We start from the raw sequence: 12,530 nt of genomic DNA, 5'->3' as shown, positions 1-12,530 counted from the left end.
TGGTTGAAACCTGGAAGAAATCTGGTTGTTCTTTGCTTTGCTCATGAAATGTAAAGCTCAACACGTAACCTGTCAGTCATCCGAGACCACCAGGAGAATCCAGAGTCCAAGCTGGTGCTCAACACCTGAAAGAAGAACCTCTGCTAGTTTTTGGCAGCCCAAGTGATGCATTTGGCTGTTGTTTGAAGGTTGGTCTGTGTCTGGGAAGGATTTAGTGAAAATCATGCTTGCCATCACTCAGAACTGGGGAGCTCACAGGAAAGATCTTCCCCTCCTCTCACTCCCTTCAATGCAGAGCACTGCACACTGTATGATAATGGTGAGACCGACAGATCTTCCTTAAAAGTAACCAGGGTTGTAAAAAGCCTGTTTCCCTCGTGATTTTTCAAAGCACACAAAGGTGAGTGGGTGCCTCATCTCTCAGCTTCTGTGCAAGGGATTTGTCCCGTGGGTGCGGTGGCTCTCCAGGGCCAGCCCAGCTCCAGGACTCATGACAGTGCAGTTCAGCAGGACTTGGTTAATCATTCAGGCAGCCCCCATTTAATTCAGACATCTCAGGCTCTCCGTTTGGTTCCTCCCTCGGGTTTTGCAGGCTCTGAGCAGACAGATTTATTGGGGTCTTAGGCATAATCAGGAACAAATTAGCCTCTGTTAGGATCACACACTGTCCTGGATCACAGCTATTCAAAGGCTGCTTTCCCCTCCATGTGAGCATGAATGAAGTCATCGGGCTGAAGTAGGCCTTGAGTATTCTTTTATCCCAAACACATGATCTTATCAGAAGCCCATTATGTTTATCATCACATTAGGAGGGAGCATTTGGAGCCGGTGCAGGAGTATTGCTCTATAAATGTTGTGCTTACTTCAGTGCCGGTCGTGGAAAGAAGTCAGTGCTTTGGGAAGGCCGGGAAACACTGTCTAAATGCATGTGTCTAAAATTAGGCTGTGAGTTTGTGGGTCTGTGTTTGCATGGGGGGGTGGCTGAGTCGGGGATGTGTAAAGGGAGCGCCCGTGTGTTTGTGTGTCAGTGTTGCTGTCAGTGTGGGTGTGCAGCAGGGTGGTGATGTTTCACTGTACGTGTGCATATCTGATTGTGCATGTGTTTATAGGCTGAAGGTCAGGGCTTTTTAACATGCTAGGTATTTTCCCTTTCTTCCCCCCCTCGCCCCCCTCTTTTGCCAGAAATAAGCCTCTTTTCATAAAATGACAAAGAAACACTTTTATCAAAAAAATGCATATTTTCATCTGTTTGGCATTTGTTTTTGAGGATTTTGGATTGCTGACCTCAGCCTTTTTAGGGCTGAATATTTCTCAGAGATTTCTGTTGGGCCTCTCTCTCAAACTGGGACATAGTGGGTAAGCCAATTAATTTTACCCTGCTGTCCTGAGACCTGACTTATGCCTTGACATGGGAGAGGAGCAGAGCAAGAGGTGCAGAAGGATAAAGTGAGGGAACCAAAAGTTTGTCCCCATGGCCATCACAGGGACTTTCTCACTCCAGCCATTCCCTGAGCTGGCCAGACACAGGGCATGGCTCTCCCAGGGATGAATGAGCCCCATGGGGGTAGCACTGCTGGGTTGCCTTAGGGCCCATCAGCACATCCACCCAGACACCCCAGGAGCCACTGTCATCTCTTGTCTGGGAAACGCTCCCCCAAGCCCTCCTCCAAGCTCTTTGAGGGGCTGGGGATAGGTTTGGTGGCTCCCAGACAAATGAAGATGTTAAGATGTGACATATAAGGGCAAGAAATTAGGCCACCCTGGGAATATTCATTCAGGGCTGCACTCATACAGCTGAAACACTTCCAGACTTGTGCTCCTTTTCACCAGCTCGGGGCTCTGGCCTGACAAATACACAGTTCCCTACATTTATCCATGTACACAAGCTGTCCACAGAGCTTGTGATGAAATCAAACCATAATGACATTTTTCTCTGATAGACTTCTCCATTCTTTCAAAGCCACCCTCTCTTAAAGACCTGGAATATTGCACAGGAGAACAGGGAGTGAAAGTCATTAAATAATTGAATAGCAATAAACTGATTTTTTTCTGGCTCATCATGGTATTTCACTGTGTAAACCAGGAGAAAAAATAAACAGGGGATTTAGTAGATTGGAAGTAGCTCAAAATTGAGCAGCTCTTGGATTTTCTGACACCTAGCTCATGATAGTCCAATGCTACCGACAGGATTCTCCTTAGGGATCCTTTCCATCAGTCCAGCTAGCAGCTCTGGCTAATTTCCTACCATTTTTTTCAACAGGCTTATTTGCCAGACAAAAATACAACAGGCTGTCAGAACTGGATACCTCTGGGGACTGGCAATGATAATACAATACAAAATAGGATACCAACAGGTCAAAGGTTTCCATTTCACAGAGTACTCTAATGACTGAAAGTCATTATTGCTATGCAGTCTGTTTGAAAAGAGTAGATGGATCTCAGTTCAGTTTTTAATGGGCCAGTGTTACAGAAACAACCTCAAAAATTTGGCATCTTTGTTGGCAGTCTCATTAGAGAAGCCACAGAATAAATGGGCAAGGATAATAAAGTCTCCTGCTGCTTTTGATCCTTTCAGGTCAAATCTGAGTCATGTTGGTTGAAGCTGTGTGTTTATGTGGCAAACTCACCCTCACACTGTGTATACTGTATCTGCCTTGGATAAACAGATCTGTTTGGCCCTTTGGTCACTACAACTGTGAACTTGGCAGTTTTCACCATCTCTACAGCCACAGTTGCTGTTGTTGTTGTTGATTTGCAGATATCTTTTAAAAACAAAAAGGGAAACATTTTAAACCAAACCCTCTGCTGGCGTTTTTCCATCCCAGCTGGTGGAATTATGCCAACACCCACATTTGCCTCTCTTTGTATTTTCTATCGCTGCTTTCTTCTATCTCCTTTTAGAAGGAGATAGATGAAAATAAGCAGAAACCCCCTAACATTAGGAAATATCTTCAGGGAATTGCCCAATACAAAAGTTGGCTATTGTTGCTTGGCTTTATTTAAATCACCTTGGTATGACCTAGAAGTGACCAATGCTCCCCCCTCCCAGCAGATAGATGACCACTGATGGTATCAGCTCCTAGGAACAACCCTGCAGACACGTGTGGTTTCTTTTCTGTGTTCCCCCTGGCAGATGAACCCAGCAGGTGCTATTTCCACGATGGAGATGGAGTCTGTGAGGAATTTGAGCAGATGACCAGCATCAAAGACTGCGGCGTTTACACTCCCAAAGGCTTCCTGGATCAGTGGGCTTCCAATGTCTCTGTCTCACACCACAGTGACCAGCAGTGCCCAGGCTGGGTGGTCATCGGTCAGCCAGCAGCAACACAGGTAAGGACAGCATGTTCCTTTTCCTCTCCTGGGAGTCCAGCAAGGAGCTGGAGCTCGATGGTCAGCGTTCAGGGGTGCTGTCACCCCTGCCTGTTCACTTGTTGCTTCACCAAGGTTGGCCCCTGGCAGCAGTTTCTCTCTCTCTCTCTCTCTCTGAGCCTGATTAGCAGTGATGAGTTGAAATTCAGCCCCAGTCACCCAACTCGAACTGGCTGAAGTTGTGGCTGGATTGATTCAATGAGCTGTGCAGCAGTCACCTCTCCCAACCATCATCACCTCAGAGATAGACAGGCTCTTCACAGCAAGCTCAGGGAACGAGCTTGTGGCAATGAGTTCTGAAGGCTAATGCCGAATAATACAAAAGAGTGTTCTTTCTTTTTTAATAGTTTTGTTTTTTCTGTCTCCCAGTTCCATAAAAGCACCCTATTGTTCTATTCTGAGAAAGGTCCTGTCCATTCCCAAAGCCATTCATTAGCTTTAACCCCCTTCTCCTATGTCTCCTTTGTAACATAAATAGCTCCAGTTACCATAACTTTACCTTTTGTCTCTTTGAGAGAATTAGATCCAAATGAGTTCAAAAAAACATTAGATAAATGTCTGGAAAACAGAGCTGTACATGATGCAGATGCAGAAGTTCAGATTCAACCTGATTTGGGAAAGTCCACATTGCTTGTTGATGATTTTTAGAGGGAAAGGATCTTCATATATAAGAGTTGCTTTGTATCTTGTACATTTGTATATTCCTCCTTCAGCCCCCACTGCTGTCCCTTACTAGAGACAGAGAACTTATCACACTAATCGACTTTGGCTGACTTCTGGTTGGATGCAGGAAAGTTTTTCTAAGAATCTAATTATCCAGGAGGTGTCTTGAGTGGGCAGTGCAGAGAGGAGTGCCGTGTCACAGATATGACAAGCAGATCTCTCTGTGAATAGTAAATGTTAAGCATTTCCAGTTGGCTTGCAAGAGAAAACATCTTTATGCAAGAGACTTGGCCTTGCTCACATTGCACAAGTCTGTAACAAATTAATGACCAGGTCAGTTCTAAATGCACAAAGCGTGGTTAGCTGGCAGAGTATCAAGACAGAATCCTGAGCCCAGTATTGACTTTGTCATGGTCTCATTTATTATTTCACACTGGAAAAGGAGCTTTCCTCTGGACCCTTGCTTGTGCCTTCACAACTTCTTTCTCATTCAAGCTCCCTGTGCAGACCAAAGGCCAGTGGCTCCAGTTCAGGTGCTGCTTTTTGGGCATGTCCCCAGGCATTCTGTCCCCCTGCAGCTCCTCCAGAGCTGCCACGATTTTCTCTGAAGCACTGGTGGGAGCTCAGACACATCACACAGTGGGTAACATATGGTCCTGTGATGGAAAAACCTCCACCACTCACACACAGAACAGAAAGCCCTGCTGTGTAGCCACAACTCAGGCGTGTTTGTTGTACCCAGATGAGATGAAGTTGTCACAGCCTTGTTTAAAAAAAAAAGGCAAAAAAAGCTGTTGTATTTATAGGCAGAGCAGTGGCATATCACACACTGGCAGAGTGAATGGGAACATGCCTCCTGTTATTGCATGGCCCCTGGGGAGATAACAGTGTGCTATTTACTTCCAGCAAAAAGAATTCTTGCTTTAGCTCAGCTGGTCCTGTTACACCAGTTTGAGTGTATGGGGTTCATTGACCTTTTTAATCATATAGATGTTGGGAAAGGTTTTGTTTCCCTCAGGAGCAATACGGTTGGCTTGGGAAAGCACCTGACTTGTCACTCTGGAGGGGTTAGGTGGGGCAGCAGGTCATCAGTCTGTTAGCTTGAGGAGATGAAAATTAACCTAAGATCTCCTCTAATCAGCGCATGTAATGATCACTGGTGTGTAAACATGTTTGGCTTCATTATCTGCACAAGCACTGAGCCTTGGGGGTTTTCTGTATTGATGAAAAGAGCACCTTTCCTCACCCAGATACCTTTCAGAGTAGGTTGTGTGCTTGTTGGTCTTGTGCAAACCTTTCGTGTTGTTGCTGGGTAGCTTCCTGATTAATCAGAGTGGTATTTGTGCTGGCTTCTCATCAGGAATGCCATGAAAGATATGTTTGAGTGCAGTGCCCAGCAATATACAGAATGCATAAGCTGCCTGTTTGTCAGCCATCCCCACCTCTCATCATTGCCTCAGTGTTCTCAAGGTGCTTTAAAACATTTTAAGCATGTCCTGAGTTAAAATGTTTCTCATCCTTCGATATCTCAACACCAGGTTCTCTGCATGACTGTCATAGTTTCTGTCAGGGCTTTTTTGAGGAGTTTGCATCCCCAGTTGGTCATTGTGGTATCTCTCAGCAATATCTGCCCATGTGCCTTGTTTACTGCTGGGGGATTGTTGATAAGCACAAGCTGGAGAGCACTTTCTTGTTTTTGTAGGGCTGTTTCTGTGACCTCTTTGCTCAGTTCAATGCAGACATTGCCCATGTCTGCAGCTGGCTTCTCCTTAGATACCCACACTTGGTTATTAGTTTGAGATGGCTCTTACATCACTTGGTGTCAGGCTGCTGAATGGCAACATAGTAAGGGAGATAAAAAAGAAAGTTTGCAGTATAAGATTTGTTTTGAACAATAAAATGCTTACAAAGAATGACACAGTCTTGGCGAAGAGATACAGATTTGAAAAATGGAAAGGTCAAACAGCCCCCCCCTTTAAACAATCGCCCTTTCTGCAGAAGCAAGACTGAGAGACAGCCACTTCTACTTTCCTGGCAGCCACCCTTCAGTGCTGATTAAGAAATATTCTCAGTACTGACAGCATCATATTCAGAGCCAAAGAGAGCCAGTCAGCAACATTGCACCAGCGCAGAAATGCAAACACCAGTGCAAGGTAGTTTTGCAGTTTGATTTCTAATCTTGTGTCCTCCACAGATCTGGAAGCAGGTGCTGCTCAGTACCTGTTGTCAGCTGCAGGAGGAATTCAGCAATAAGGGCTTTGCTCAGTTTTGAGCTGTTTTTTTCCCCTCCTGCTTCTGCTGTGAGTTTGCAAACAGCCTCTCCTTGCACATCAGTTTTCTTTTCCACAGTTAATGCTGGGTGAGTGCATTAGCTCCTGTTAGTCTCTCCTGCTGGAGTCAGTTGTACTGAGCAGGCAGGATTGGGATATTTTGCTGAGGTGTCTGTCCAGATGTGCCTCTGGAGGAAGCCTCTGACAGGCCTGTCCAGGAGGGATGCTCCAGCTGGGGTGAGCAGAGCACAGGCAGGTGAGTGCAGGATCACAGGACACTGGAGATGACATTTCTCCTTTCCTCTTGCTGGTGGCACTCCTGCTTTTGGAGAACTGATTCACCTGCAGCTTCCCTTTGGGCCTTTACAGCAGAGAATTATAGGAAAGGACTAATGTGTCTTTAGGTGGCTGATTCCTGACCTTGTCACTCCTATCACAGCAGTGTGTGCTCAGGACTTGGCTGTTGGTGTGGTTTGGTGATTTAGAGGGACATTCCCACAGGAACTGTCTTCTCTTGCATTTCCTCCCAGCTGTGAAGAGATTGTTTAGACCAAGTAACTATATATATATATATTATTTATATATATAAAAGTAACTTTTTTTTCTCCCTATGCCATTGTTTGAGCTTGGTTTTCCAGTGTATGGGAAAAGCCACACAGCTCAAGCACAGTTAACAGAACGAGGACTCTTTCCCAAGGCTGCTGGGCACAGACAGATCCTGGGATTCGTTTTCATTCCCGGACTAAAGAACACACCCTGTTCTCCTCTGGGTACCCCACAGGGGCTTCTATGGAGTAAGAAGTTGTGGAAGAGGATTCTTGTTACATCTTTCCCACAAACAGAGGCCCCCCTCCTGCCCCATTACCATTCCCACAATTGCACTCATCCAGACTTGCTGCACAAACCTTCCACCAGCAGCAAAGATGTCTAGAATTGCAGTATGTCTGGAGCAGCCCACAAAAGGAGAAGACAGGAGCACAAAAATATCCTGACTACTAAAAGAAATAACATGGTAGAGCAAGGGCTCCAAGAGTGGTAAGAAAATACCATAAGAAAATTGAAAAGAAAGATTATGAAGTTTTCTGCCATGCAGTTTTATTCTGGCTAATAAATATAATGCTGAAGATAATTCCCCAAAGATCCAGCAGAGCCAGCAAATACAGTAATCTTGAACAGGAGTGGAAAGAGAAGAAACCTGCAACTTTTAATGGAGAAGCCATTCCTTTCCTTTGGGGTGATCTTGCTGAGAAGAGGGAGGGTGTCTGTCTGTCGGCTCTGCAAGTGGCCCTTTTTGAACTTCCCAGTTCACAGCCAAGTCCTGTTGCTCTTCAACGGTAAGAGTTTTGTTGTGGTTGGAGGGATAAAAAAAATCCCCATTTTTAATAAGATGATTTGCTTTGCAAATGTCTTTGTTATTTATAGCTGAGCCAGACTTTGAACCACTAAGCTCTGGAGGATGAGGGCAGAATCCCACTAAGAAAAACCATTAATGGAGGAACCATGAGTGATCAGAGACCAGTTCTGGAAAAAGTTGAACTGGACACTGAGCACAGGCTGTCACAGGAGGAATGTAGGTTTGCTGTACACGGCTGAGCTCATTTCCAGTACTGGCTGATCCACCAAAGGCCTTCAGCTTAGGTTACACAGTCTCCAAGTCTAAAGTTAGTTCCAGGGGTCCAAAATTTTGTCTTCATTTCCCCTGGAAACTACAGACCAGCCAATTTGGTCTTTTGCCTGAGGCTGGAGAGCTGCGTCACGAGCCTGGCCCTGACTGTCAGGCAAATTCAGGCTGGAGTGCTCCTTCCTTGGATTAAGTGATGATATTTTTTGTGTTTTTCTTTTTCCATGTGCAGTGATTAATTAAGCCTTATCACAGCCACATTGCTTGGTTTCTGTTCCGTTTAATAGAGGTGGAAATGGGAGCACGGAAAGGTAAAGCTACTGTTTGAGGATTAGACCTCAAAATCCTTCAGAGACATTGCAGGCACTGGGCATTACTGAGCCTAAACCTCCCAAGGACTAGGAAGTTCAGGATGTCTTGAAAGGGAAATGTTCCTATCTTGAATAAAAAGAAAAATGTTCAGGGCTTGCTGAGAGTTGCTGCCTGGGAGCAGAGCCCTGGAGGGGTTTGAGGTCATTAAATCTGCATTTTAGCTCTGTCAGCCCCCCTCACATCATCCTGTTTGTGAATTCATCAGTCCTGATCCTAGCACAGTTTGCCTGTTCATTCCCAGTACAAAAGGACTGGAAAACTGTCCCACCATCTCCTTGTTTTAATGGCTGGAAATGTTGCTTCCCACCTGACTTGCTGGGAAATCTGGATTCTGTAACCTTTCTGCCAGAGGAACTCCACTGCTCCTTATTTGCACGTTTGCTTTGCTGCTCTGCTTCCTTGGAGCAGGTGATCCATGTGAAGGGTCCAAGGTGAGGGATGCTACAAGGATGTGTCGTATGCCATCAGTGCCGTGACTCAGGAATGATCTCAGCATTCTGGGGATTTAAATAAAATGAGAAATGGAATTTCTAGGTAAGCTGGCTTGAAAAAAGGCTCATTTGCAGAGAGTTGGCTGAGGAAGAGCGTTACCCTCAACGTCAGTTCAGAGCTGGCTGGAGGATGCTGCCCCTCACCTGGATGCCTGCTCCCAGCCAGGACAGACAGGGATCCCCTCCATCCCCATGACTTCCAGGGCTCCTCTGCTCCTGGTGGAGCAAAGCTCAGACCCCATGGCCGATGCCGTAGCCTCTGGCTGATTTGTGTAAGGGGAGGACGGGGAGAACACAATGAGATGTCAGAGGAGATTCCAAGCAATTTTGACAAACACTCAAGGGATATTTTTTTTTTTTCCTTTCCACTCCCTTCCCCCCCTTGGTTTTTAGAATAATTTTTCAAGAGCACATATGCAAGTCATCTAAGGGAAACAGAACAGTGAGTACCAGGGGCTGGTACACTGTGTTCCCTTTGTGTACTGTAGAGAAAATAGATAAAAGAAACAAAGAATGATGCAGAGAGCAAAGCAGCCAACCGTACTCTCAGAGAGGTTCAATCAGACTTTTTCAGAGATGAAGGTCAAACCAAAAATCCTCAGGTGCCGGAAATTGGTCCCATCTTCCTAGAACCAAGAGACATTTACCACTAATGAAACGAGAGCAGAATTCCATGCCATTTGTTGTTTCTAGAAGCAAGAAGAAAGGCAAGAAAGGAATATTGTCTTGGGCAGTAATAGGGATTATGTGCTTCTTTAGGAAGTAAATTACCATTTTATGATGATATCTGCTGTACACCCAGCCACCCACCCAGATTAGAGGCATCAATAGAGAACAGCTTGGACCCCCCTGGCATCGGCGAGCCAGGCAGCCGGACCCCCCAACAGAGGCACTGCTCATTAACATGCACTCCTCTGAAAGGAGACCCCCCTCCTCGGCCCTTGCCCCTCAACCTGCCACTCTCCCTGTCTGCTGCTGCTGCTCACAAGCCTTGGGATGCAGAGCATGTCCAGCCGTGAGCGTGGGATAGCTCCCCTGCATCCCATCCGGGCTGTTTGTCTTGGGTCCCTCTCCATTCAGAGCAGAATGATTTTGCATAAATGCATCGACACGTCTGCTTTGTTCATGCATGAAGGGTTCTCGGCATTTCTCATCCCACCCCCGCCCTGCTCCCTGCTCCCTGGCATGTGGCTTCACCCTCTTTTCCATGATTTCCCTGTACAGCAGCAAATGAACCTGCCTGAAGCAGTGCCAGGCGACCCGGCACAGTTAAAAACGCCCTGATAGATCTAAACCAAGCCATGGGAGAAGGGGATGGAAAAGGGTGCAAGAGCAAAGCCATAATGGCTTTTACTCTGTAATTTGGTTTCATGTTCTGCACAAGGAAACATGTCAAATATGTAAACAGAGCTCTCCAGGGTTGTAATGTAGCTACAAAACCACGGATGTACAGGCAGGCATGGTGCTGCTCTCCAGCAGAAAGGAATGCCATCCCCAAAACCACACGGTCATTTCTTTAAGCTGAAAGTAAACTTTCTCATGCCAGGAGCAAAGAATTATTTTTTTTTTTTTCTTGTAAATGAAGGATTGTCTGCACCACTTGTTTGGAGTACTGTAGGCATTTTAGCCCACATTGTCATAAGACACCTTGTATTTTGAATGCCAATGAATTTCAGGGTGTTCATCTTAAGATGTCTCTAAAAGGCATGGTTTTGGAGGATGGTGTTTACTCATGCTGTCCTGAAGGTATCTTGAGTCATTCCCTCTGTCCCCACCTGAAAATAAGAATCAGCTTTAACAATAATAATAATACTAACAATAAAAATTAACATATGAGAGAAAAAAAAAAGCCCCAAACAACAAAGTGGGAACATTTGGATACATTTTTCAGCTGCTCCAAGTCTCTCCTGAGCTGTGCTGTCTTGGTTGGAGTAGTAAGTGTGGAGGAACCTCACATCTGTGCTCACTTTTGGAAGTGCTGCCTGCAAAGCTGGAGGACCTCTCTTTCCTCTGAGGTCATTTCAGTGGGGAATCAGATAAGAAGATATGATTCACCCTGGTAATTCAAATTCACATCTGGTAAGTGGCCCAGCTCCCTCGTGCTATCAGCAGGAGTCTCCTGGGGACTGGGTTTCCACCGTCGCCTCAGGGTCTGGCTCCAGGCTCTCCCATGTGCCAGGAAATGGTTATTTGCAGGATCAGTGCTATTATCTGTCCCCCACATGTACCTCCTCTCTGGGAGAAGCCCTCAGTTCAGGAGAACATCAAGTTCTGCTGAGCTATTTTGGTCACTGGGCCAAAATCCCTACACTTAGCACTGCCGGCGGTGAATGTCATTTTCCCATTTTTTTTGGTAATTAACCCTTGCATCATCATGCTCAGAGGAGACAAGTCACTCTTCAGAGAGGGGAAGGTAAAGCACAGGGCAGAGATGACCTTCTTCCCACCTTTTTCCATCCAAATCCCTTTGAAATATTTGGCCTTCCAGCAGAGATGCTCTGTCACTGTGCACACACCGTGAGCTGGACCAGCTGGAGAGGAAAAGCCTCACTCTGTGGGAATTTACCTGTTTCCCAGTGGTTGTTCCTGGTGAGAAAGGCTGAGCCTTGGCAGCTGGGTATTCCTCCACCCCTTCTGCTCCCAGTCCATCTATTCCCTAAGCCTCCTCCTGGAAGGCAGTGAGGCTGAAGGAACTGTGAGCTTCCTTTCACACAACTTTAATTCCTCCAGTAGCACCTTCTGGGAGCAGCTGGGAGTTCCTGTGAACTCCCCTACAAACCTGGGACATCAAGGACTAAATGCTCCAAGTATTTTGGCTTAATTTGTTGGAGTTTGGGGTTTATCAGAGCAACCAGGGCTGTTCCAAGGTGAGAGGGGAGTGACAGGCTTCCCCAGACAAGCCTTTTTCTCGGGTGATGTGCACAGGCTGCAGGCAGCAGCTGCTCTGTGGATTCTGTGGATGTTCCACCTCATTCAGAGGAATTTCTCTGCAGGATGATGGTTTGGTTACTCTGCAGTTTAAGTGGGAAAAACTGCCCAGCAAAGCAAGGGGGATCCTTTTGATTTGCATTTGCATTTTGCATTTGTTTATTTGGGTATTGAAAAACAAGAAAGAGGGGTTTAATCTCGATTAAAACCCACTGATGTAGGGCTGGTAGTCGGATGGGAACTGAAAGGTTTTGCCAGCTGAGGTGTGACTGTTCCCTGGAGCACAGGACAGCTCCTCCAAACCCCCCTCCACATTCCCCTGGTGCCTCTCTGCAGCCTTCCCCTTTCCTATTAAATTCAGGGCCTCTTCCCAATGTATCATCTCCCTGGATGTATCCAATTAAGGCCTGTTGACAGCCCAGAGCAGACTCACACCCTTAGGATTAGAGGCATCTGTATGTCTTCATATAGGGAAGGACAACAAGAGGGTGTCTGGCTGGCTCAGTGGGAGCACAGTGGGGAAAGCTGAGCAGCCTGGAGAGGGGAAGGGAGCCAGGGAGAGCGAGATTTGCACCCCCAGTGATCCCTGCCTGTGGAATCGCTGTGTGCAGAGCGTTGCGTGTGGTTTGCGCGGCGTGTTTACACGGGCCGTAACCCTAAACAGAGCTGAAAAGCACGGCTTTAACTCTGGAAATAAAAGTACTGGAAACCCCTGGTTTTCTGCACATGAGAAAGTTTTGTTCTTTAAACACACAGATGTTTTTAAATGAAAAATCACTCTTTTGACCTTTTCTGAGTGTGATCATGTGGTCGGGG

At 46.2% G+C, this 12,530-nt stretch overlaps 1 protein-coding gene across 1 annotated transcript in view; it reads left to right on the top strand.

The window, feature by feature from the left end:
* PAPPA (pappalysin 1) overlaps positions 1–12,530 on the top strand; it is a 178,398-nt gene that overhangs the window by 100,739 nt on the left and 65,129 nt on the right. Inside the window, exon 10 of the mRNA XM_058853889.1 lies at positions 3,134–3,330. Within this exon, the coding sequence (XP_058709872.1) occupies positions 3,134–3,330 (197 nt within the window). The remainder of the gene's footprint in view (positions 1–3,133; positions 3,331–12,530) is intronic.

This window comes from Poecile atricapillus, chromosome 20 (genome assembly GCF_030490865.1).
Source record: "Poecile atricapillus isolate bPoeAtr1 chromosome 20, bPoeAtr1.hap1, whole genome shotgun sequence".
Lineage (NCBI taxonomy): Eukaryota > Metazoa > Chordata > Aves > Passeriformes > Paridae > Poecile > Poecile atricapillus.
This window is presented reverse-complemented; position numbering and strand designations above follow the sequence as displayed.